Source organism: Bufo gargarizans, chromosome 2, assembly GCF_014858855.1.
Source record: "Bufo gargarizans isolate SCDJY-AF-19 chromosome 2, ASM1485885v1, whole genome shotgun sequence".
Classification (NCBI taxonomy): domain Eukaryota; kingdom Metazoa; phylum Chordata; class Amphibia; order Anura; family Bufonidae; genus Bufo; species Bufo gargarizans.
Genome location: NC_058081.1, coordinates 202,240,091 through 202,267,198, shown reverse-complemented (window position 1 = coordinate 202,267,198; position 27,108 = coordinate 202,240,091). Strand labels below are relative to the sequence as shown.

General features: G+C 44.1%; 1 protein-coding gene across 1 annotated transcript in view; it reads right to left on the bottom strand.

Annotated features, from left to right (window-relative positions):
- Positions 1 to 885: 885 nt before the first annotated feature.
- MAPK8IP2 (mitogen-activated protein kinase 8 interacting protein 2) overlaps positions 886 to 27,108 on the bottom strand; it is an 84,849-nt gene continuing 58,626 nt past the window's right edge. The window contains exons 9-12 of the mRNA XM_044283409.1: positions 11,893 to 12,003; positions 7,304 to 7,374; positions 6,184 to 6,282; positions 886 to 1,012 (exon numbers count right to left, since the gene is read on the bottom strand). Coding sequence (XP_044139344.1) covers positions 940 to 1,012; positions 6,184 to 6,282; positions 7,304 to 7,374; positions 11,893 to 12,003 — 354 coding nt within the window. The 3' untranslated portion in view covers positions 886 to 939. The remainder of the gene's footprint in view (positions 1,013 to 6,183; positions 6,283 to 7,303; positions 7,375 to 11,892; positions 12,004 to 27,108) is intronic.

The following is a 27,108-nucleotide window of genomic DNA, read 5'->3' as shown; positions in this document are numbered from 1 at the left end:
TTATATACAGTTGTATTATTTTAGTGTATACTGTAACAGAAAAAACTTTATTACATCTACCAGCAACATAGAAAGTGCTGACAAATCTCAGCAACACGTTTAACATTTTGAATGAAGGCCCCATAGTTTGCTGCCTCCCATTGCCTGTTGCTGGAGTAAGCAGTCTGAACCCGCCGCGTTAAAAAGTGACCGCTTGGTACTATATAATGGACAATGGTGGTATCCAGGTCTCGTTTATGAGAAGACGTAACTGAATGATGAACTATAGGTCAACGGAAGTAGTAAAGAAACTGTACATGACCGAAATGCCGTAAGTGTGTTTGACACATGAGCGGTAGGCTTGTCAGATGTAATACATGAGGCAAAGGGACATGCCTGCTCATAGCCAGAGACTGACAGGGCCATTGGTAAAGAAAAGATCATCTACGGTGATGTGCTAGGCAGACACTAAGCAGAAAATCAGCAGATCTGTAAGATAAAAGGTGCAGCAGGAAACATGGTTAACGGGAATCGTTTGCATGTTTTGTGTGTGAAGGGGGTTCACACGGGGACTGCAGTCTGCAGTATAAAGCAGGATAACAGTTAACCCAACATGCTCTGCAGTCAGAAGCCAGGAAGGGGTTACTCCGAGATGCTCTACAAACCAGAGCAGGGACTAAGTCATGGTGCTCTAAAGTCTGTTGGGGGGGGGGGGATTAACGGGAGGAGGCTTAGAGGCGAGTAACTGCCGTTGGCTTGTAGGAAAGGGGTTATGTATAATCTGTATAATGGAAATGATATAATTCCTACTAAAGATTTGTGGTGGAGTATGTCAGGGTTCATGCAGACTCACTGCTTCTTGTGTCCTGGCTGAATGACGGTGACATTAAATTTGCAAATATATTTCTATTCCCAGAAACCCCCTCCCCAATGCCCATTTTAATATCTACAAGCCCCAGATTACTCCAAGTAAATATCTTCTGTGGGACAACTGAATTCCACATGTTCCTGATAGAATTCCTGGAAAGCCCGTCTAAAAAAAAAAAAGAAAACAGTGAGATAAATGTCCTCAGAAGCTTAGGTATTGCCCAACTTGTTATGTACTGTACTGTATGAACTGGTTCTTATATCCACATGTCTTGCATCCCAAACATAAGGATGTAAAGAGATTAAATGTCTTAACTGTGGTTTGTAGTTTCTCCAAAAACCTTGGGAAAAAGTTATCCCCATCACATTCATCACAATATATCCCCATATGAAATTGAAGGGAGTAGTTCACCTAAAATTACCATCATACACCACAAACATGAAGATATCCACATATTCCCCATATTATAATCTTACCTTTCATATTGCTGTCCATCGCCTATTTTCTCTTAAAAACGCTTTTATTCCATATGCTAATTAGCTTCTGAAGGTGCCCGGGGGCGGCGTTTATGTGGCCGGTGCCCATGTCCCACGGCGCTTTTCAAATCAAACCCCTCCCCTTTCACCCCTCTGGCCCTAGGTTCTTCAGAATCCATCCTCCCGACATTGACAAATCCGGCGCCTGCGCCGTTCAACATAATCCTCGCGCCTGTGCACTCCTTAACCACTATGGGCAGAGGCAGCAGAGCGTTTAATGCTCATGCGCCGGCCTGTACCTCCCAATCTAGCCGGCAGAAGTAAACTGCCACAAGATCGGGAGGTATGGGCCGGATCATGCGCATTAAATGATCTGCTGCCTCTGCCCATAGTGGGTAATGGAGTGCGCAGGCGCGAGGATTATGTTGAACGGTGCAGGCGCCGGATTTGTCAATGACGGGAGGATGGATTCTGAAGAACCTAGGGTGGGCCTGAGGGGTGAAAGAGGAGGGGTTTGATTTGAACAGCGCCGTGGGGCATGGGCAACGGCCGTATAAACGCCGCCCCCGGGCACCTTCAGAAGCTAGTTAGCATATGGAATAAAAGAGAAAATTGGCGATGGACAGCAATATGAAAGGTAAGATTATAATATGGGAAATGTAATGGATATCATCATGTTTGTGGTGTATAATGGTCATTTTAGCTGAAAGGGTTTTTACAGGATTTGTTTTTTCTTTTTTTCTTTTTTTTATTCTTCCTCTAGCAGTACCTGTGAAGAGATGTATACTTACCTGCTGCTCCATTTCAGCATTGTGGCTCCTGGGCTGTGTTCACGGCACTTCCAGTCCCTGCCTTTCATCTTCGGCACCCACAGGGTCATGTGTACCACTGTAGCCATTGAGTGGCCTCGTGGTGATGTGTCCCCAAGTGGCACATGACCCAGCAGTGACATGCCACTTAGGGATACATTACCACTGAGGTCAGTCATTGGCTGCAGCGGTGCATTGGACTCCACCTGTGTAGAAGATGGCAGGCAGAGACCAGAAGGGTGATGAAGACAACCCAGCAGCCACAGAGCTGGAATGGAGCAGGTTAGGTATACATCTCTTCACAGGTACTACTAGGGGGGTAAGGAATAAAAAAAACATTCTGGCTAACTCCATTAACCACTTTAACCCCGCTAGCTAAAACCCCCTTAATGACCAGGCCACTTTTTACACTTCTGCACTACACTACTTTCACCGTTTATCCCTCGGTCATGCAACTTACCACCCAAATGAATTTTACCTCCTTTTCTTCTCACTAATAGAGCTTTCATTTGGTGGTATTTTATTGCTGCTGACATTTTTACTTTTTTTGTTATTAATCAAAATTTAACGATTTTTTTGCAAAAAAATGAAATTTTTCACTTTCAGCTGTAAAATTTTGCAAAAAAAAACGACATCCATATATAAATTTTTCGCTAAATTTATTGTTCTACATGTCTTTGATAAAAAAAAATGTTTGGGCAAAAAAATAATGGTTTGGGTAAAAGTTATAGCGTTTACAAACTATGGTACAAAAATGTGAATTTCCGCTTTTTGAAGCAGCTCTGACTTTCTGAGCACCTGTCATGTTTCCTGAGGTTCTACAATGCCCAGACAGTAGAAAAACCCCACAAATTACCCCATTTCGGAAAGTAGACACCCTAAGGTATTCGCTGATGGGCATAGTGAGTTCATAGAACTTTTTATTTTTTGTCACAAGTTAGCGGAAAATGATTTTTTTTTTTTTTTTTTTCTTACAAAGTCTCATATTCCACTAACTTGCGACAAAAAATAAAAAATTCTAGGAACTCGCCATGCCCCTCACGGAATACCTTGGGGTGTCTTCTTTCCAAAATGGGGTCACTTGTGGCGTAGTTATACTGCCCTGGCAATTTAGGGGCCCATATGTGTGAGAAGTACTTTGCAATCAAAATCTGTAAAAAATGGCCTGCGAAATCCGAAAGGTGCTCTTTGGAATATGTGCCCCTTTTCCCACCTAGGCTGCAATAAAGTGTCACACATCTGGTATCGCCGTACTCAGGAGAAGTTGGGGAATGTGTTTTGGGGTGTCATTTTACATATACCCATGCTGGGTGAGAGAAATATCTTGGCAAATGACAACTTTTCCCATTTTTTTATACAAAGTTGGCATTTGACCAAGATATTTCTCTCACCCAGCATGGGTATATGTAAAATGACACCCCAAAACACATTCCCCAACTTCTCTTGAGTACGGCGATACCACATGTGTGACACTTTTTTGCAGCCTAGATGCGCAAAGCGGCCCAAATTCCTTTTAGGAGGGCATTTTTAGACATTTGGATCCCAGACTTCTTCTCACACTTTTGGGCCCCTAACATGCCAGGGCTCAATATGCCCCTCACAGAATACCTTGGGGTGTCTTCTTTCCGAAATGGGGTCACATGTGGTGTATTTATACTGCCCTGGCATTTTAGGGGCCCTAAAGCGTGAGAAGAAGTCTGGAATATAAATGTCTAAAAATGTTTACGCATTTGGATTCCGTGAGGGGTATGGTGAGTTCATGTGAGATTTTATTTTTTGACACAAGTTAGTGGAATATGAGACTTAGTAAGAAAAAACAAAAACAAACAAAAAATTTCCGCTAACTTGGGCCCAAAAAAATGTCTGGGGGGTGATCAGGGAGTCTATATGGGGTGATCACCCCCCTGTCATTGATCACCCCCCTGTCATTGATCACCCCCCTGTAAGGCTCCATTCAGACGTCCGTATGATTTTTTACGGATCCACGGATACATGGATCGGATCAGCAAAACACATGCGGACGTCTGAATGGAGCCTTACAGGGGGTGATCAATGACAGGGGGGTGATCAGGGAGTCTATATGGGTGATCACCCCCCTGTCATTGATCACCCCCCTGTAAGGCTCCATTCAGACGTCAGTATGATTTTTATGGATCCACTGATACATGGATCGGATCCGAAAAACACATGCGGACGTCTGAATGGAGCCTTACAGGGGGGTGATCAATGACAGGGGGGTGATCAATGACAGGGAAGTGATCAGGAAGTCTATATGCGTGATCACCCCCTTGTCATTGATCACCCCCTGTAAGGCTCCATTCAGACGTCCGCATGTGTTTTGCGGATCCGATCCATGTATCAGTGGATCCGTAAAAATCATACGGACGTCTGAATGTAGCCTTACAGGGGGGTGATCAATGACGGAGGTGATCAGGGAGTCTATATGGGTGATCACCCCTCTGTCATTGATCACCCCCCTGTAAGGCTCCATTCAGAGGTCCGCATGTGTTTTGCGGATCCGATCCATGTATCAGTGGATCCGTAAAAATCATACGGACGTCTGAATGGAGCCTTACAGGGGGGTGATCAATGACAGGGGGGTGATCAATGACTGGGGGGTGATCAGGGAGTCTATATGGGGTGATCAGGGGTGATCAGTGGTTCATAAAGGGTTAATAAGTGACAGGGGGGTGTAGTGTAGTGTAGTGTTTTGTGGTACTTTACAGAGCTGCCTGTGTCCTCTGGTGGTCGATCCAAACAAAAGGGACCACCAGAGGACCAGGTAGCAGGTATATTAGACGCTGTTATCAAAACAGCGTCTAATATACCTGTTAGGGGTTAAAAAAATCACATCTCCAGCCTGCCAGCGAGCGATCGCCGCTGGCAGGCTGGAGATCCACTCGCTTACCTTCCGTTCCTGTGAGAGCGCACGCCTGTGTGCGCGCGTTCACAGGAAATCTCGGCTATCGCGAGATGACGCACGGATGCGTCCAGGAGGAATGAATCAACCACCTTCCGGACGCATCCGTGCGTTAGGCGGTCCGGAGGTGGTTAAAGGGGTTATCCAATCCTATAAAAAGCCCCCCAATATGCCGAGCCCCCCACACTGAATATACTTATCCCGCTCCCCGCACTGCTCCTGGTCCCCGCATCACCACTGCTGCTTCTCCCTGTGCACGGATAAAAAGATTTGGTGTCTGGGGGGGGGGGGGGGGAGCAGCCAATGGCGGGGACAAGGATGAGCCTCCCTAGCATTGCCTGCCATTGGATAACCCCTTCAAGGCTGTGGCTAAACATTGATCTTAGCCGCAACACCCACTGTGTGATTGCAGATTGCACTTTCACTATGGCATCTCGCAGCATAATGAAAGTAAATGGAGTTGGGTGGCTTCTTGCGGGTTACCACGACTGTGAAAGTGCAGTTGCATGAAATCCAGCAAGTTTGGATTTCTTGTCACTATAGTGTTGCAATAGTAGCAGCGCACTAGTTGTGACTTCATTCACTTTTACTATGCTGCAATGTAACATAGAGAAAATGCAATCTGTCATTGTGCAATGGGTGTTGCAGCCAAGATCACAGTGTAGCCTCGGTCTAATCCTTCTTCTTGGATAGGAGACATGGAAATTACATGTTGCCCTAGTGGCGAACAATGTAGGACCCCTGGTGTATCCACTTGTGTATAGCATATATACAGCAAAATAAGAATTAGGACTTCCAAAGCCATATTGAACTTCTATGGAACCATGGTTTCCTTATCTTGCAGTAAAAAAGGGAATAATCCTGAAATAAAGTTGGAAATAAATCTGATGTATAAGGGTGGGACTGGATTTTTATGTAAAGTGGAATATGCACTTTGGCGCCATAAATTATACTGTCTATGAGCCCAGAGCATCAACTATTATTATGACACCTCCTGTCTGGGTTTTAATGTGCTGACCGATGTGCCCTAGGTATTATGTAGGACTATCCCCTACATAATCAATAGTTTCCTCAAAAATGTATTTTTAAATTGTGCATATATGGTTTAAATATCTATAGAATCAAACTCACCCCACACACTCAGCCACTCGCCGCATGGAGTCTTGGGAAACAAAGACGTGGCAAGCAAATCGATTCAGAACAGGGTGTTTCGTAATGAAGCCAAAATAACTATAAGAAGAAGTGAAATATACAAAAGGTAAGAAGCTCATATATGAAGAGAAAGGGGATCACATGTACTAAAGTGAATCAATTCATTGTCAAAAGGAGAAAACTAGGGAAGACATATTAGTGTGATGGAAACATAAATGTACTAAATGTGTGGTATCCAGTAGTAAGATAGACCAGATTGTAGATGAAAGCTTACATATCTTTTAGTACAATATGTATGGATGGTTGGTGAAAAATAGTTTGGACCGAACCAACTGCGATCTTTTTGAAAAAAAATTACATACTACAGTCATATTGACAACAGTGGCCAAAAGGCTTAGTCTAGAGGTTGTCATGGCCTAAAATGTCAAAGCTGAGTTCAACCCATGGATCAGTAAGTAATTCATTAGGACAATATCTGTCCTTTTGTTGCTGCTCATTACCTAAAGGTCTTTTGAGGAGGCACCACGGCCCAGCCAATATTTGGCCAATATACTGTAGGTGCAGACCATTTTATGAACACAATTAAAGAGGTTCTATGGGATTTACATATTGATAACCTATCCAACCCCCGACACCCCTGTAAATCAGCTGCACTACGTAAGTGCTTAGGCCTCCTCATGGGCCATGTGATGTCACGTTCATGGGGCTGAGCTGCAATACCAAGAACAGCCGCTATACAATGTACAGCTCTGTGCTTGGTGAGCTGTGAGGAGGCCGCAGTGCTCACTGGATAGGTCATCAATATGGAAATCCTGGAGAACCCTTTTAACACTTCCTATTCAGGGTTCTAATTATAGGTTGACTTTTCAGTTTAGCGAAGAAGAAACTCCCAGGACTGTCTGTGTCCAAAACTTAGAAAGTAAAATGTCTGTGTCCAAAAATATAGAAAATAAAATGTTTGTGTCCAAACTTTCGAAAGTAAAATTTCTGTGTCCAAAATTTTGACATTAAAATGTAGCAGGTAAAATGGAGATTTGGATGCCATTTTAGATGTATGTATAGGATGCTGTAATGGTACAGATACTAGATCACTTCTTACCAGCTGTTACGTGGATGACAACCACAGAAGGAAATATTTTTCATTTGGAAAAAGTGACTGCAACGCTCATCCTGCAAAACAATGAAGACAAAGCACCAATGAGAACTACAGTGTGAATAGGTTTTTTTTTCTTTGTGGATGTACAACAAAAATATTGTCAAGGGTTCACTAGCAGTTAAAGTTAATATCTGAAGACATTGGCGCAGATTTTCTATTACTGTCTAAGACAGTGTAAACTTAGACTAGACAGTGTACAAATGGAGTGGCTGATGCTGGAGGATAAATCTGGAGTATATTTAGACTGTCTAGTCTAACTTTACACCACAAACTTGTTGGCTTAGTGTACGCCAAAAAATGTGGCAACATATTGGTGCCTTTTTTTGGCACAGAATGGAATGTTTTTAAGCCACGCCCTTTCTCAACAAAGCCACACCTCCTTTCCATGAAGTCATGACTTGCCAGAATAGGCATGAAAAGTGTCAATTGTCTAAAAGACTTAATAAATATAGTGCAAGATATGTAGTAGTCTGGCACATTTTGAATAGTAAATCTTTCCCAATGCCTGTGGTGAAGAATAGTGTTGATCACAAATATTCAAGTTGCGAATATTAATCACAAATACCGGCACTTCGAGAATTTGTGAATATTTAGAATATAGTGCTATATATTCGTAATTTCGAATATTCTAGATTTTTTTTTCATCAGTAACCTCCCTTCTTGCTTGTGGACCAATGAGAAGGCTGCAATGTCTTTGTCTGAGCTTAGCAACATCCCTAGCAACCAATAGGAAAGCTGCCTACCCCTCACTATATAAGAACCTCCCCAGCAGCCGTTTTCTGTAGTTTTTTTTAAAAGTTCTGAGAGTGTCATTGCTGTGCTCTGTGTTTTCCACACTACATTAGATGGATAGTTCGATAGCTTATATATATAATACAGATAGTTAGTGGGAGATAGTCAGTGTAGGTTAGATAGTGATATAGTGTAGCTGTTGCCAGAGCAGGACGTTAGGTAGTGTGATAGGTTCTACTGTCCATACATATATGCAGACCTGCTAAAATGTGAAGTTTCACGTATATATTGGAGCACTGTAATGGCATATAAAGCCATTTTTAATGTTCTGCCATGCCAACCATTTTCTCCAGTCTCAGGAAACTTCTAGCAGCTTGGAAAATGTAGCAAAAGTGACCCACGCCTGTATTTCGCACGCATTATGCGAATATTAAATCTCTGATTTTTCGCAATCAAGAAAATAATCTCGAATTAGCGAATATATGATGAATATTCGCCCAAATATTCATGAAATATTGCAAATTCGAATATAGCCCCTGCCGCTCATCATCACTAGTGAGGAAGTCAGATATCAGCCTCTGAACATCGAGTACAATGCTGGAAAGTAAGTACAAGGTGGCCTGACAAAGAATTAAAGACAGAATTCCAGGAAGGTCAAAGTCATATCAGCAACCGGGCAATGTATAGTGATCATCGGGGTATGTTTTCTCATGAGCATGTACAATCCTGCCAGGCAGGGTTGATAGTGCTGCTCATAAGAAAGTAGCCACTAAGGTAGAGATTTATTATCTCCCCCTCATCAGACAAGTGGCTTTAAAAAGTCGTAAGCTGTGTTTTTGTGACTTTTTAAATGCAACGTTTTTTGGGGAAAAAAAAGTTGTAACAGCCTCTTTTTATGTAGCCCTCACCACTTTTATAAAAGAGGCTTGGCAAGGGCGGGAAAGGGGCATGACCAACTTCCGAGACAAATTTATCTTTATTTAGACCAGTTTTTTGGAGCAAATGAAGCTGCCGTATATTTCTGTTTAGGCACACGGACTGTTAAAAGATGATCCTAATTTGTGACAAGGCCCGCGCCTCGTCATAAATTAGGCACATCCTCTGGCAGCACAGGGGATATCAAGATAAATCCTAATAACTATCCCCCTAAGTGTATATACTACGGTCACTGAGACAGCTGCTCTAATTTAGCTGCTAAATCAAAAGGACCTTGAAGAGGTTTAATAATGGAATGGATTTTATTTTTCTGCCTACTGATGTCGCAGATGGCGGATAAGCCCATGCTATGGAGCTACATTGTTTAAAAACAGCTTTTGTAATTTCCAAGTATCCACTTCATGTCACTGTATGACAGTACATCATCAATGTCTAAAAGAGGGAAAGGAATAGCTAGGTCATTACAATGGCCTTTGTTACAGTGTCTGAGACAACAATAAAAAACACATTACCACCTTAAGGTAAGGCTACTTTCACACTCGCGTTTTCGGCGGATCCGTCATGGATCTGGAAAAACGGATCCGTTACAATAATACAACCGCATGCATCCGTCATGAACGGATCCGTTTGTATTATCTGTAACATAGCCAAGACGGATCCGTCATGAACTCCATTGAAAGTCAATGGGAGATGGATCAGTTTTCTATTGTGCCAGATTGTGTCCGAGAAAACTGATCCGTCCCCGTTTGGCTCAGTTTCATCAAGCGGACAGCAAAAGGCTGCAGGCAAACTGATGCATTCTGAGCGGATCCTTTTCCATTCAGAATGCATTAGGGCAAAACTGATGCGTTTTGGACCGCTTGTGAGAGCCCATGACGGATCTCACAAACGGAAAGCCAAAACGCGAGTGTGAAAGTAGCCCAACATAACTGCATATGATGGCCCTGATAAAAAGTCACTTTCAGCATGTGCTGTTATATGCTAGAAGAAGAATGCAGGACAGAGCTGTTCCTCAGAAGTTAAAACACTGTGATTTGTTATAAGCATTTGCAGGCTGGGCAAACGTCGTAGGCAGGCTCGGACTTGCCCACAGGGGAACAGGTGAATCCCCCAGGGGGCCCTTGAGCAAGGTTGGTCCCTAGTCCCTCACAACTTGCACAAATGGCACAGCACTAAATATAGATAGGCCTATGTTCTTCTTTATGTTCATATAAAAATCTATTATCTTGTAGCATATTGCTGCGGCCTACCAATGTGTGAGCAAATAATATTTGCATGTAGATTTTCAATGGGCCCTCCAAAACAAATTTTACTAGTGGGCCCAAGGCACCCCAATCTGACACTGGTCGTAGGGCACCCTTTTATTTCAGAAACATAAGGGAAAATGAAATATATGAATACCCCAGCAAGTAATGGGTGAGGGGGCCTATTAAAGGGCTACATCTGGAACATGGCCGCCATCTTAAAGGCCACCATATTGGATCAAGGGCAAATTTTTCCATTGGGAAGGGGGTCATGTGGAAGGTCATGTTCAAAAGTTATCAACACAGAAAGTTCAAAATTTCAAAGTTCTGTGTTCAGCACCAGGGACAGCACATTGAACATTAGATAGCTGTGTATATCAGAGAATGCTCCCGGTTGTTGTTGATAACTTTTGAAACACAAGAGATATTGGAAATATGATTGCAGCAATTGATTTCTTAGTAAATTCTGGTCTTCTTTTGTACAATTATTTATAGTACCAATGAAAACTACAAATTGTCCCATGAAAAATCAACCATCACCAAGCTTTGTCAATGATAAAAAAAAAAAAAAGCTATACCACATAAATTATTTTTTTTAATGATTTTTATAAAGTAGTAGAAAAAAACTGTATAAATTTGATATTTCCCAAATTGTAATGTCCCGCAAAATAAAGCTAACATATCATTAATACTAAACAGCTTGTGGGTTTTTGTGTATCCTGACCTCCACCCATCAAAAAATGAATACAAGTTAAAATAAATGAAACCAGTAGAAAGCAAGCCCTTCTTAGGAAACATTCATAATGCATTAGCAGTTTAAGGCCTCTTGCACATAACCATATTTTTTGCAGATATCCACATATTTTGCAGACTGCACACTGACCCATTCATTTGTATGGCACCATGCACGTATCCGTATTTTTTGCAGATCCGTGTGCTGTTCCACAAATTATAGAACATGCCCTATTCTGGTCCATATTGTGGATGAGAATAGCCCTTTCTCTTGATGGGAGTGAGAAAACTACGTAATGCACATAGAAGGTATCTGTATTTTGCATATCTGTTGTTTGTGAACCAAAATACAGACACAGCTGTGTCCAGGAAGTCGAAGGAATTCCTGGTGTATGACATAGTACTGTCAAACCTCACTCACAGACTCTCATGTTAAAAAAACAACAGTGCAACAGCGAATGCACGGTCTGCATCTGCAATGCTCAAGCAGAAGAGCCTCTGTCCTTGCTCCACTACATGGAGCAGCAGTGCAGGGGCAAAATGGCTGGCACGTTAGATCAACAGGACGAGGGTGTCTCTTGATCAGCAGGGACAGACCCTCACTACTCAAGCAGGCTGAGTGAGGAACAAATTAGATTCAAAAGAATAGATTCGCTCATCTGTAGTTTTTCACATATGCGCCAGGAGCATTCTTGGCACATATGCAAGGTGAATACACCCTTAGCTAATACACAGAGCTAGATACATATTTACAGTCTGCCACAGGAGAGTACCTGAGATAAAGATCATCTGTACAAAACCAAAAGACATTACAGTAAATGTTACTATTCACTTGATGCTATCTGTTTCTTACCAAACAGCACAAGTGGTCTCTTTCTACTGTCTTACCTCTGGTCGGTCGTTTCCTCTCAAAATGAGCTTGATGCCACGCAAAGAAATTTCCAGTTCACAGCTAGCGGGCGGCCTCAGGTGCACTGTCAGCTTCCTCGCTGTTGCAATCTGGTTGTGATATAAGATGATATAGTAAGACCCAGGAGTTTATCATGCAATAAGTATCTAACTGTAAAACTACTACTGTACAGCAGTAGCTAACCTATATGATTGATAACTCATGATTAATGTTATGCTCTGATTATATGCCCATTTTACTTCTGAATGTGGATCTTAAATTGTTTGCAAACATTATTTGTTTCTTCAGCACATCAAATTAGTTTTATGCTCACCAGAGAGGCTAGGGATACTACAACAAAGAGGATCAATATTCTCCATCACATCTACCACTTCCACCCTGGCTATGTTCCTTTCAACCGACGCTGAAAGGGTCTTTGACCAGGTCAACCTGGACTTTTTGTCCTGGACTCTCCATCATGTTGGTCTTGGTCCCAATATGCTCAGCAGGATCAGCTCCCTATATTCCCAGCCCTTAGCGGTGGTCAATGTCAATGGTTTCATTTCTGAGTTCTTTCCCATTAAAAGGAGCACCTACCAAAATTGTCCCCTATCATTTTTATTCTCAGTATACAGCCTTTCCTTTGCACATTATTCTATAATCCTAATATCCTAATTGGGCACTCGCTAAGCAGGTAACCTGCTAATCTTCCTCTCTAAGCCCTCTAGTTACTTTCTGAACTCTCTCCTAGTTACTTTCTGAACTTTAATAATATACCACATTGTCTAGTCATAAGATCGACTAGTACTCTTCTGTTCTATTTTCTTTTCTTCTTTCACATTGGAACACTTAGGAGTCTATTTAACACCCCAAGTTAATATACTCTATCAGTAAAAATGTTCTCCTCTTCTCCATTCCATTAAAGCACATCCTGATTGATCCATCTTGGATTTCACATGGTTTAGGTGTGGCATATGTAAAATGAATGTTCTCCAGAGAAGCCTTATCTATTCACATTCCCCAGGTAGTCTTCAAAAAGATTTAGTTGCTTCTCACCAAATTCATCTGGGCCTATAAACCCATGGTTGAAGTATCTGCCTGTCAATTGTAAGTTGCATCCTACCATTTCTACTACCCTTAAAGCGCCTCTCAAATTACTCTCTGTGGGTCAACTCTCTTCATGCATGTCTCCTCTGTTCCCAATCCTGAGGATTCTGCTTTGGCCTTAAGTGTTTCAGTTTTTTCCCATTTGTATCATGTAGGCCATTGCCGAGTCTTATATTTTATCCAGAAAGGGGGGCGGATCCTGACCGCACATGGAGAAAGAAGTGTGAGAGACAAGCTCCTCCACAGCAGTCCCTGCAAATAGCCTAAAAACCTTTTTCTCTAGCGGAAACATGGTCAAATATGGGAAGGACCAGAGGGGGGAAGCTATAGGTATAAAAATGCCTCAGACATCCACAAATTCCTGCAGCAGAAAACCACTAGCTCTCAAGTGCAGCCACCCAAGATGGTGCCTGATGACTCAGCTGTAGCTCAAAGTGAAGAGAACTCAGACCAACCCGGCAACTGTATAAGCGAGCATAGTGAGTCGGATATAGCCGCCACGTCTAAAACCTTCTTTAAGACAACTATCATTAAAGTCCTTCGCCCAGTCCTCTCAGATTTATCCAAGATCAAAACATAAATCAAACAGGTGGGGGCTAGAGTGGAAGGGCTAGAAAACACGTACGCGGCCATTATTACTCATTCAGCAGCCATGGAATCGCACTCCTCAGACCATCTAGCTTATATTAACAAAGCACTGACCCTAATAGAGGATCAAGAAAATAGAAGCAGAAGGCGTAATATACGCATAAAGGGTCTGCCTGAATCATGGTCGACTGACTCGTTAAAAAAAAAATCGGCCTTGAGATCTTTGGAGGTCTGCTAGGGGAAGCTGAAGCTCAAGGAGTAACTATTGAACTAATTCATCGCTCCCTGAAACCTAAACCATCACCTAATGAACCTCCGAGGGACATGATCTGTGGCCTCCTCTCGTATGTTGACACGGCTAGGATCCTGGAGGCGGCAAGAGAACAAGCCCCAATAATCTACGCTGACATGGAGTTAGTGTTTTACCAAGATGTGGCCCGCACAGGCCACTGGATGTACCGCAGTTAAACTTACAAATTTAGAAGGTTGGCACTTTTTTCACAGGGCTCATGCAGGTTTTCTCACACTTGCCTACTAGAGTTGAGCGAACACCTGGATGTTCGGGTTCGAGAAGTTCGGCCGAACATCCCGGAAATGTTCGGGTTCGGGATCCGAACCCGATCCGAACTTCGTCCCGAACCCGAACCCCATTGAAGTCAATGGGGACCCGAACTTTTCGGCACTAAAAAGGCTGTAAAACAGCCCAGGAAAGAGCTAGAGGGCTGCAAAAGGCAGCAACATGTAGGTAAATCCCCTGCAAACAAATGTGGATAGGGAAATGAATTAAAATAAAAATTAAATAAATAAAAATTAACCAAAATCAATTGGAGAGAGGTTCCATAGCAGAGAATCTGGCTTCCCGTCACCCACCACTGGAACAGTCCATTCTCAGATATTTAGGCCCCGGCACCCAGGCAGAGGAGAGAGGTCCCGTAACAGAGAATCTGTCTTCATGTCAGCAGAGAATTAGTCTGCATGTCATAGCAGAGAATGAGGCTTCACGTCAGCCACCACTGCAACAGTCCATTGGCATATATTTAGGCCCAGCACACACACAGGCAGAGGAGAGAGGTCCCGTAACAGACAATCTGGCTTCATGTCAGCAGAGAATCAGTCTGCATGTCATAGCAGAGAATCAGGCTTCACGTCAGCCACCACTGCAACAGTCCATTGGCATATATTTAGGCCCAGCACACACACAGGCAGAGGAGAGAGGTCCCGTAACAGAGAATCTGGCTTCATGTCAGCAGAGAATCAGTCTGCATGTCATAGCAGAGAATGAGGCTTCACGTCACCCACCACTGCAACAGTCCATTGGCATATATTTAGGCCTAGCACACAGGCAGAGCAGAGAGGTCCCGTAACAGACAATCTGGCTTCATGTCAGCAGAGAATCAGTCTGCATGTCATAGCAGAGAATGAGGCTTCACGTCAGCCACCACTGCAACAGTCCATTGGCATATATTTAGGCCTAGCACACAGGCAGAGCAGAGAGGTCCCGTAACAGACAATCTGGCTTCATGTCAGCAGAGAATCAGTCTGCATGTCATAGCAGAGAATCAGGCTTCACGTCAGCCACCACTGCAACAGTCCATTGTCATAAATTTAGGCCCAGCACCCAGGCAGAGGAGAGAGGTCCCGTAACAGACAATCTGGCTTCATGTCAGCAGAGAATTAGTCTGCATGTCATAGCAGAGAATCAGGCTTCATGTCAGCCACCACTGCAACAGTCCATTGGCATATATTTAGGCCCAGCACCCAGGCAGAGGAGGGAGGTCCCGTAACAGAGAATCTGTCTTCATGTCAGCAGAGAATCAGTCTGCATGTCATAGCAGAGAATGAGGCTTCACGTCACCCACCACTGCAACAGTCCATTGGCATATATTTAGGCCTAGCACACAGGCAGAGCAGAGAGGTCCCGTAACAGACAATCTGGCTTCATGTCAGCAGAGAATCAGTCTGCATGTCATAGCAGAGAATCAGGCTTCACGTCAGCCACCACTGCAACAGTCCATTGGCATATATTTAGGCCTAGCACACAGGCAGAGCAGAGAGGTCCCGTAACAGACAATCTGGCTTCATGTCAGCAGAGAATCAGTCTGCATGTCATAGCAGAGAATGAGGCTTCACGTCAGCCACCACTGCAACAGTCCATTGGCATATATTTAGGCCTAGCACACAGGCAGAGCAGAGAGGTCCCGTAACAGAGAATCTGTCTTCATGTCAGCAGAGAATCAGTCTGCATGTCATAGCAGAGAATGAGGCTTCACGTCAGCCACCACTGCAACAGTCCATTGGCATATATTTAGGCCTAGCACACAGGCAGAGGAGAGGTTCATTCAACTTTGGGTAGCCTCGCAATATAATGGTAAAATGAAAATAAAAATAGGATTGAATGAGGAAGTGCCCTGGAGTCCAATAATATATGGTTATGGGGAGGTAGTTAATGTCTAATCTGGACAAGGGACGGACAGGTCCTGTGGGATCCATGCCTGGTTCATTTTTATGAACGTCAGCTTGTCCACATTGGCTGTAGACAGGCGGCTGCGTTTGTCTGTAATGACGCCCCCTGCCGTGCTGAATACACGTTCAGACAAAACGCTGGCTGCCGGGCAGGCCAGCACCTCCAAGGCATAAAAGGCTAGCTCTGGCCACGTGGACAATTTAGAGACCCAGAAGTTGAATGGGGCCGAACCATCAGTCAGTACGTGGAGGGGTGTGCACACGTACTGTTCCACCATGTTAGTGAAATGTTGCCTCCTGCTAACACGTTGCGTATCAGGTGGTGGTGCAGTTAGCTGTGGCGTGTTGACAAAAGTTTTCCACATCTCTGCCATGCTAACCCTGCCCTCAGAGGAGCTGGCCGTGACACAGCTGCCTTGGCGACCTCTTGCTCCTCCTCTGCCTTGGCCTTGGGCTTCCACTTGTTCCCCTGTGACATTTGGGAATGCTCTCAGTAGCGCGTCTACCAACGTGCGCTTGTACTCGCGCATCTTCCTATCACGCTCCAGTGCAGGAAGTAAGGTGGGCACATTGTCTTTGTAGCGTGGATCCAGCAGGGTGGCAACCCAGTAGTCCGCACAGGTTAAAATGTGGGCAACTCTGCTGTCGTTGCGCAGGCACTGCAGCATGTAGTCGCTCATGTGTGCCAGGCTGCCCAGGGGTAAGGACAAGCTGTCCTCTGTGGGAGGCGTATCGTCATCGTCCTGCCTTTCCCCCCAGCCACGCACCAGTGATGGACCCGAGCTGCGTTGGGTGCCACCCCGCTGTGACCATGCTTCATCCTCATCCTCCTCCACCTCCTCCTCATCCTCGTCCTCCTCGTCCTCCAGTAGTGGGCCCTGGCTGGCCACATTTGTACCTGGCCTCTGCTGTTGCCAAAAACCTCCCTCTGAGTCACTTCGAAGAGACTGGCCTGAAAGTGCTAAAAATGACCCCTCTTCCTCCTCCTCCTCCTCCTCCTCCTGGGCCACCTCCTCTTCCATCATCGCCCTAAGTGTTTTCTCAAGGAGACATAGAAGTGGTATTGTAACGCTGATAACGGTGTCATCGCCACTGGCCATGTTGGTGGAGTACTCGAAACAGCGCAACAGGGCACACAGGTCTCGCATGGAGGCCCAGTCATTGGTGGTGAAGTGGTGCTGTTCTGTAGTGCGACTGACCCGTGCGTGCTGCAGCTGAAACTCCACTATGGCCTGCTGCTGCTCGCACAGTCTGTCCAGCATGTGCAAGGTGGAGTTCCACCTGGTGGGCACGTCGCATATGAGGCGGTGAGCGGGAAGGCCGAAGTTACGCTGTAGCGCAGACAGGCGAGCAGCAGCAGGATGTGAACGCCGGAAGCGCGAACAGACGGCCCGCACTTTATGCAGCAGCTCTGACATGTCGGGGTAGTTGTGAATGAACTTCTGCACCACCAAATTCAGCACATGCGCCAAGCAAGGGATGTGCGTCAAATTGGCTAGTCCCAGAGCTGCAACGAGATTTCGCCCATTATCACACACCACCAGGCCGGGCTTGAGGCTCACCGGCAGCAACCACTCGTCGGTCTGTTGTTCTATACCCCGCCACAACTCCTGTGCGGTGTGGGGCCTGTCCCCCAAACATATGAGTTTCAGAATGGCCTGCTGACGTTTACCCCGGGCTGTGCTGAAGTTGGTGGTGAAGGTGTGTGGCTGACTGGATGAGCAGGTGGAAGAAGAGGAGGAGGAAGCCGAGAAGGAGGAGGTGGCAACAGGAGGCAAAGAATGTTGCCCTGCGATCCTTGGCGGCGGAAGGAAGTGCCAGAATTAGACTTGGAAATACACAGTAGCGGGTGTGTGTGAAGTTATTCTGAATGACCCAATGTGCACCTTGAATATTATATACCCTTTTAGGGATAGATTTCAAATAGCTCTGATATAGCAGAAACCACTAAATTATGAAATTGCTAAATTGGGAATTGTATTTCAACCCAGAACAAGAAATGTGCTTGAACGGACACTAAATAACTCGCCCAGCTACAGCACTAAGGACAGATTTAGCGGGATATAAATTTGAGGCCTAGTATTTAGGCGCTGGGTGACAGGTATGGGTTTAGTGCCAGAATTAGACTTGGAAATACACAGTAGCGGGTGTGTGTGAAGTTATTCTGAATGACCCAATGTGCACCTTGAATATTATATACCCTTTTAGGGATAGATTTCAAATAGCTCTGATATAGCAGAAACCACTAAATTATGAAATTGCTAAATTGGGAATTGTATTTCAACCCAGAACAAGAAATGTGCTTGAACGGACACTAAATAACTCGCCCAGCTACAGCACTAGGGACAGATTTAGCTGGATATAAATTTGAGGCCTAGTATTTAGGCGCTGGGTGACAGGTATGGGTTTAGTGCCAGAATTAGACTTGGAAATACACAGTAGCGGGTGTGTGTGAAGTTATTCTGAATGACCCAATGTGCACCTTGAATATTATATACCCTTTTAGGGATAGATTTCAAATAGCTCTGATATAGCAGAAACCACTAAATTATGAAATTGCTAAATTGGGAATTGTATTTCAACCCAGAACAAGAAATGTGCTTGAACGGACACTAAATAACTCGCCCAGCTACAGCACTAAGGACAGATTTAGCGGGATATAAATTTGAGGCCTAGTATTTAGGCGCTGGGTGACAGGTATGGGTTTAGTGCCAGAATTAGACTTGGAAATACACAGTAGCGGGTGTGTGTGAAGTTATTCTGAATGACCCAATGTGCACCTTGAATATTATATACCCTTTTAGGGATAGATTTCAAATAGCTCTGATATAGCAGAAACCACTAAATTATGAAATTGCTAAATTGGGAATTGTATTTCAACCCAGAACAAGAAATGTGCTTGAACGGACACTAAATAACTCGCCCAGCTACAGCACTAAGGACAGATTTAGCGGGATATAAATTTGAGGCCTAGTATTTAGGCGCTGGGTGACAGGTATGGGTTTAGTGCCAGAATTAGACTTGGAAATACACAGTAGCGGGTGTGTGTGAAGTTATTCTGAATGACCCAATGTGCACCTTGAATATTATATACCCTTTTAGGGATAGATTTCAAATAGCTCTGATATAGCAGAAACCACTAAATTATGAAATTGCTAAATTGGGAATTGTATTTCAACCCAGAACAAGAAATGTGCTTGAACGGACACTAAATAACTCGCCCAGCTACAGCACTAGGGACAGATTTAGCTGGATATAAATTTGAGGCCTAGTATTTAGGCGCTGGGTGACAGGTATGGGTTTAGTGCCAGAATTAGACTTGGAAATACACAGTAGCGGGTGTGTGTGAAGTTATTCTGAATGACCCAATGTGCACCTTGAATATTATATACCCTTTTAGGGATAGATTTCAAATAGCTCTGATATAGCAGAAACCACTAAATTATGAAATTGCTAAATTGGGAATTGTATTTCAACCCAGAACAAGAAATGTGCTTGAACGGACACTAAATAACTCGCCCAGCTACAGCACTAAGGACAGATTTAGCGGGATATAAATTTGAGGCCTAGTATTTAGGCGCTGGGTGACCGGTATGGATTTAGTGACAGAATTAGACTGGGATATGGCCAAAAAATAAACAGACTATTGCTGGTTAAATGCACTTGGTGTGACAGCTTCACCCTGATGTAGGCTTTAGCCAAAAAACAACCACACCATTGAGGGTTAAATGCACTTGGTGACAGGCGCAGCTTGCCCCTGATTTAGTATATGGCCAAAAAATGAACAGACTATTGCTGGTTAAATGCACTTGGTGTGACAGCTTCACCCTGATGTAGGCTTTAGCCAAAAAACAACCACACCATTGAGGGTTAAATGCACTTGGTGACAGGCGCAGCTTGCCCCTGATTTTGTATATGGCCAAAAAATGAACAGACTATTGCTGGTTAAATGCACTTGGTGTGACAGCTTCACCCTGATGTAGGCTTTAGCCAAAAAACAACCACACCATTGAGGGTTAAATGCACTTGGTCGCAGCTTGTGCTGGCGCACCACAAGACACAAAATGGCCGCCGATCACCCCAGAAAAATGTGACTGACAAACGGTCTGGGCAGCCTAAAAACAGTGAGCAATTGAGGATCAGCAGCTCAATGATCCACAGCTGCAGATCGATCAGTTAATCAAGTCCTTTGGAGGAGTTAATCTGCCTAATCTCGCCCTACTGTCGCAGCCGCAACCTCTCCCTACGCTAATCAGAGCAGAGTGACGGGCGGCGCTATGTGACTCCAGCTTAAATAGAGGCTGGGTCACATGGTGCTCTGGCCAATCACAGCCATGCCAATAGTAGGCATGGCTGTGATGGCCTCTTGGGGCAAGTAGTATGACGCTTGTTGATTGGCTGCTTTGCAGCCTTTCAAAAAGCGCCAAGAAAGCGTCACAAAAGCGCGAAGAAAGCGACGAACACCGAACCCGAACCCGGACTTTTACGAAAATGTCCGGGTTCGGGTCCGTGTCACGGACACCCCAAAATTCGGTACGAACCCGAACTATACAGTTCGAGTTCGCTCATCCCTATTGCCTACTCATGTTGTTTTATCCTATGTTCCTCTCTTTTGTTCTTTATTTTTTCCCTCTTCCTTGTCCTTTGTACTCGCCCTTTTTTGAAGATATAAATTATGCCTCACCTTGGTGAGGCACATCCGGCATGTCCACATAGAACTAGTGTTTATTACCTGACGACCAGTCAACCTCCCCTTTTCAGAGTCTAGACTAGTAGGTTGTAGGTTGACTCCAAACCTTGCCTACTAACTTTTTTAAGACACCACCAGGTTTTGTTTTATGCATCACTTCTTTTTGGGTGAAGGGAGGCATATGGGCGAAATCGCCTGACAGAACTCTTCTAGCTCCCAGGTTCTTATTATGTGTATTTGGTTTTCCTCTGTAATGCAATATGGTATGGTATGATGTTTTGCTGATTAGTAGGCTGTTTTGCTAACTGCTGAACGGGACATTTACTGTCTTTGCTCTCACTTCCACCCCACCCCATCTCGAGAAAACTCGAGCACATACACTCACACACTAAGAGCAGTTAATATATATTTGCTTATCAGGCTCACTTTCTTGGCTCCCGCACACTCCCTCACCCATAAACCCTACTTACATACCCCCTTAGTGCTTTTCGCATCGTCAACCGTCCCTCCCCCCTGGCCACCCTCTCTTCATACATCCCACCGTCTTTCCCTAGATGGACTGCAAAATAACCACAACGTAAAAGGCTTGAATTCTCCCAATAAAAGAAGCCACATTCTAGTATTACTTCGTAAACTGAAATCTCACATCATCTTTCTACAAGAAACCCATTTCACGCACTGGTTTCATAGTACTAGTACCTATTTCTGCTTCCAGAGGGGTGGAAATTGCTATTCACAATTCCATCCCTTTCAAATTGAAACAACACAATGACGCAGAAAGGAGACTATTACTGGTCAAGAGTGAAATAGGATCACAGATGTACACACTGGCAAACTTCTATGTTCCCAACCCCGGTCAAGTTGCATGGCTAATCAAAGCATTAGATGTTGTTAAAGGAGATATTAATTATTGCTATTTTTGCAAATCTCAATAATTATTATTCATAAATAGGCGTGAGTTAGAAGCACAGGGGCAATACCAGGGTAACAGAGGATATCTACAATCCTGGGGGGATACAGGGGATATCAGGAGTATAGGGGGGACTCAGGGTAAGGGTTACCAAGGGTTCAGGGGGTAAGGGTAAATGAGCTGTAGTGGAAGGTAAGGGTTATAGTGGGTTTAGGGGTATCCGAAGGGTTAATGAGAAGGTATCAAGGGTTATAGGGGGATTAGGGGCATACAAAGGGTCCAAGGGGTTCGTTGGTGGTATAGGGGAAATAAGGGTTGGTTGTATGGGGTGGAGTAAGGGTTAAACAGCGTTGGTGGTATAGGGGGGGTAAGGGTTGGTTGTAGTAAGGGTTAATAATATCGTTGGTGGTATAGGGAGAATAATAATAGTTAATGATACTTAGGGTAGTATGCTCGTTGTCCAGGGGGGCTCGTTCGTCCAGAGGATGCTTCTTCCTGCTCCTGGTGGTCTTACCTGTCTGCTGAGCGTAGCGCCGCCGGCCTATTTAAGCTTGGCGGCGCCCACTCTTCGTCCCACCATTGCCACCGTGGGCATGCACACCGCCGGCCTGAACACGTGGGCGGGTGCAGTGATATGACGTCACGGCGCCGGCCCGCGCATCTCGGCGCGCGCTTCCAGGCGGGGGGACCCTTTGATCCTCCCGCCTGTGGAGCGGACGCACACCTCCGGCGCTGTAATTACAGCGCCGGAGGTCAGCCATCCACAGTGGCATGGGAACTCTTTGTTCCCATGTCCCTGTTAGGCACACCATCTCTGGCGCTGCTGGAGATGGTGACAAAGGGCAGAGGATCTTATTGATCCTCTGTCCTTTGAAGAGGCCGACGCTGGACATAATTGTCCAACTGTTGGTCTCCTCCACCCCCCCCCCCCCCAAGCAGGCGCAGTGAGCAAGGGAGATTGGGCACAAGAATAACGGCCATATATGTTTATAGATGCTTGAGGCACATCTATAAACATATATGAATGGACATGACATACACATAGGGGGCAGGCACAATAAGCCCACCTATAATATATGCATAGGGGTACATATATATCCATAGATGTTTGGGGCACATCCATAGACATATATGTACCCATACCCATGAAACCCCCCCATATAATATGCACTATATACATAGAGATGTATGCTGCCAAGGGGGCATACATACATCTCCATGTATGCATACACATCCTACCTGGACGGGCCCAGAAAAAGGGCCCATGAATATGCATATATGTCAGGGCATATATACATATATATATACTTGAATATGACACTTCCCTCAACAGATATCCTACAGTTGTTTGCAGAGGGCACGGTCATTCTGGGAACAGACTTAAATACTGTCCTAGACCCACACGTTGACTCTTCTACGTCCAAATCTCACATTTCTGCAAGGGTCCTCAGCAAACTCATAGACAAACCCCATGATTTGAAGTTGGCATGAGAGATTATACTTTTCATTCTATTCTCCATAATTCCTTTCAACGCCTGGACTACTTATTTGCCTCTGAGAGTGCCCTATCTCACTTTTCCGTAGCTCAAATAGGTTCAATCACGATCTCAGACCACGCAGCATGCTCTGCGATATGTCATTTATCTCAACTCCCCAGTTGGGAATGGATGTGGCGACTTCACGAATCGCTACTTAGTTCTGACCCCAACCAGAAACATATTAGACAACATATAAACTCGTTCTTTGAGAACAATTTATCACCCCAAGTCCCGCCCTCATTGCTGTGAGAATCCTATAAGGCTTATATAAGGGGAGTTCTAGTTAAGGTAGGCTCTAGAACCAAAAGAGAGAGACAAAAAGAAGTTGATTCACTGCTAGACCAAATAGCCTCAGCAGAAAGGATTAATAAATCTTCCTATTCGCAAACGAAGCAGACAGAGCTGACAACACTCAGGCAACAACTCAGGCATATCCTAGATTTGCGACATGCGAAACAGCACCTATACTTTAAACATAAGTTATACGCTCATGGAGATAAAGGAGGAAAGCTGATGTCCTTTCTAATCAAGAAAACAAGGGAAAAAACTTACATCCTCAAAATTTTAGAGAATCAGGGATTAATACATACCCAGACAGCTGACATAGCACAAGCTTTTCACTCTGATTATACAGGACTGTATAACTAGTGATGAGCTGCAGGGGCAATATTCGAATTTGTGATATTTTGCAAATATTTGGGCGAATATTCACCATATATTCGTGAATTCGTTATCTACAGTCATTATTTTCTTGATTGCGCAAATAGGCAATTGAAAATTTTGCAATATAAATTTGCATTACGAAAATTCGCAATCAACACTACTTCAAAAGTCAAAGATTTTTCAGCCTTCTCATTGGCCCACAAGCTAGAAGCAGGGAGGGATCATGTGTACTGATTTAAAAAAATCTCAAATATTCGAAATTATATATTGCTATATTTGCAATTTGAATATTCGTGATCAACACTATGTATAACCTCCCAACTGCTCCAGAGCCATCTTTCACAACTCACCTCCGAAACTTTTTAGGCTCACTAAATCTTCCCACTATCTCGCCTGATGAGGCCTCTAACTTGTTAACACAGGTGACTACAGACAAACTTAGAGCTATTCTACATAGTTTTCCACCAGGGAAAAGCCCAGGTCCAAACAGCCCTCCACTTATCTATTACAAGAAATGTAAAGACATTTTATTACCCCACTTAGTATCACTGTGCAATCATCTACTACAGGGTGGCATCCTATTCCCGCAATCACAAGAAGCCCACATCACACTAATCCATAAAACGGGAAAAGACCCTCAACTATGCGGGAGCTACCGTCCTATCTCGTTACTAAATCTTGACCTCAAGATATGGGCCAAACTGATAGCTATGCGTATTAGCCCCTTGATCCCAAGACTGATAGGGAAGGCTTTGTTAAGGGGAGGGAGGGAAGGGATAATACCTGTAAAATGCTACACGTCATTCATTTAGCACACAAACGAAAATTACCTTTAGCTCTTTTAGGAATAGATGCCGAAAAATTGGGCTTTCATGGAAGCCACTCTAAATAAGTTTAACTTTCCCCCAGAATTGATTGCGGCCTTCTTTATGCTTTATAAACAACCCTCAGTGCGCCTCAAAATAAATGGCACATTGTCACCTTCTTTTCAAATAGCTAACGGAACGAGACAGGGTTGCCCCCTTTCACCCTTCCTTTTTTATATTAGTAGTTGAAACTCTTCTCCAGAGCCTCAAAATAGGTCACTCACAACTCAAATGTGTAGCATTTGCGGATGACTTGCTCTTCCTTCTCTCAAACCCAGCAACAGATCTACCACTCCTCACAAAAATATTGGAAGACTTTGGTCCGATATCCAATTTTAGGTGAACGTGCTAAAATCGGAAATACTTATTATCACCATTCCTGTTAGAGAAGTCTCTCAGGTGAAGAATTCCTCTCAGTACCCATGGGTCACAACCTTCCTGAAGTATCTAGGTATCCATATACCGAGTCAGCTTAAAGGGTTGTAGAAAAAACGAAACTTTCTCCCCCTTTTAACTGAGATTAAAAACCTCTTACAGGATTATGATTTCCCCTTTATCTCATGGATGGGTCGCGGAAATCTTCTCCAGACATATATTGTGCCCAAAATACTATATACACTTCTGACAATACCAATACACCTACCAGCCAGCATCTTTAGCTCTATCAAATCCCTATTCTCCAAATTCGTCTGGAAAGGACGTAGACCCAGGTTACCATACACAAAAAAGCGGGATAATGGAGGTCTGGGTATCCCTGACATAGCCACTTACTATAAAGCCATTCACCTTAACAGATGGTTAGAATTGATTAAGCCTAGTAAACAACTAGATCTAGAGGTTCTGGCACAACTATCACTTAAGTCTGCACTTCAGAAAACTCTTTGGTGGCCGAAGAAAGGCACCCTTAGTTGATCTGACATGGACCCGCTACTGAAAGGTACTTGCAAAGTCTGGGTCTCAATGAAGGATGCCCTGACACCCTTCCCCTCTCCATTACTTCCTTCAAGTACACTTCCCATAGCTATCACTAATATTGACTCACCATATTCAGACTTCTGGGAGAAACTCAAAAATATCCCTATCTCAGACCTCTTCCATGCAAACAAGTTGCCATCAGCAGAAAAGCTACAAGATCTCATGCAATATACGCCTATTAACCCACTCCATTTAGCACATTTTAGGAGAGTAGTGGAAAGATTTCTACAAGCTTACTCCCTTGGCAGACAACTCAGTCCATTTGAAACTGTGTTAGCCTCTGGCCTACAAATGCCACGGAAAGAGAGAAAACTTTATTCACTACTTATCACCCCTAGGACTCCCTCTAAACTCACCTTATTTCCTCCTGGGAGAGAGAGCTGAGCATAACTCTAAACGATAAAGAGATTCGAACAATTCTATACACATCTCATGGCTTTTCCTCTTGAGTGAGACTACAGGAGAACCATTATAAATTGTTAACCCGGTGGTACAAAACCCCAGAATTTCTCTATGCACATAAGCTATAACCATCAAGGAACTGCTGGAGATGTAAAACACATGCCGGCTCCCTCTCCCATTTCTGGTATGAATGCCCACTTATTTCTAGCAACTGGAATCAGGTCGAGGGGACTATTCGTAAAGTTTGCTCGACCTCTCTCTCCCTCTCATTTGACCAAATCGCCCTAGCAAGGGCAAGCTCTTCTTACTTACCTTCTAAGAATAATCTAACCACCCATATCTGTCAGCAGCTAAAGCCCTCATTCCTCCTAACTGGCTCAGTAAAGATCCACCATCTCATCAAGAATGGATCTCAAAAGTAAACCAAATTTGCCAGTTTGAAGAACTTACTAGTATGGCCACTAGAACCAGGGAGAAATCTCTCAAACTCTGGTCTCCATGGTGAAAGTACCAGATGCAAAGCCCATAAGTCACTTGGCACTTTGGGGTCTGACGAATACAGCTTAATTTAAGAAAACAACTTGTTCCTCCCACTCCCCCCCCTTCCTCTACCCCCCCCCCCCCTCACCCCGACGTTTTTATCTCTAAATGATCCAAATATATTGTATGAGAATATGGTTTGTTTCTCTCGTTTATCTGTACATGTTATATAATCAGTACACCCGCCTTTTCGCAAAATTGTTTTACTATTGTATTACATAATGAACAGTGATGTTATTGTATTTCGTTAACTTGAGAATAAAGAATAAACACATATTTCATCCAGAAAGGTTTCTGGATACCCATAGGTGCCCTTATCATCTCAGAACCTCTCTCACTGTGTTTATGGAGAGCTAACCAACTTTTTAATTTTCTTGCCTCTTTGCCATTGTCAATGTCTGTTTCCAGGGCCAAGACCTCACTGGATTCTCTTTATTCTGGTCCAATGAGACAGAGACTCGTTGGTTTACACG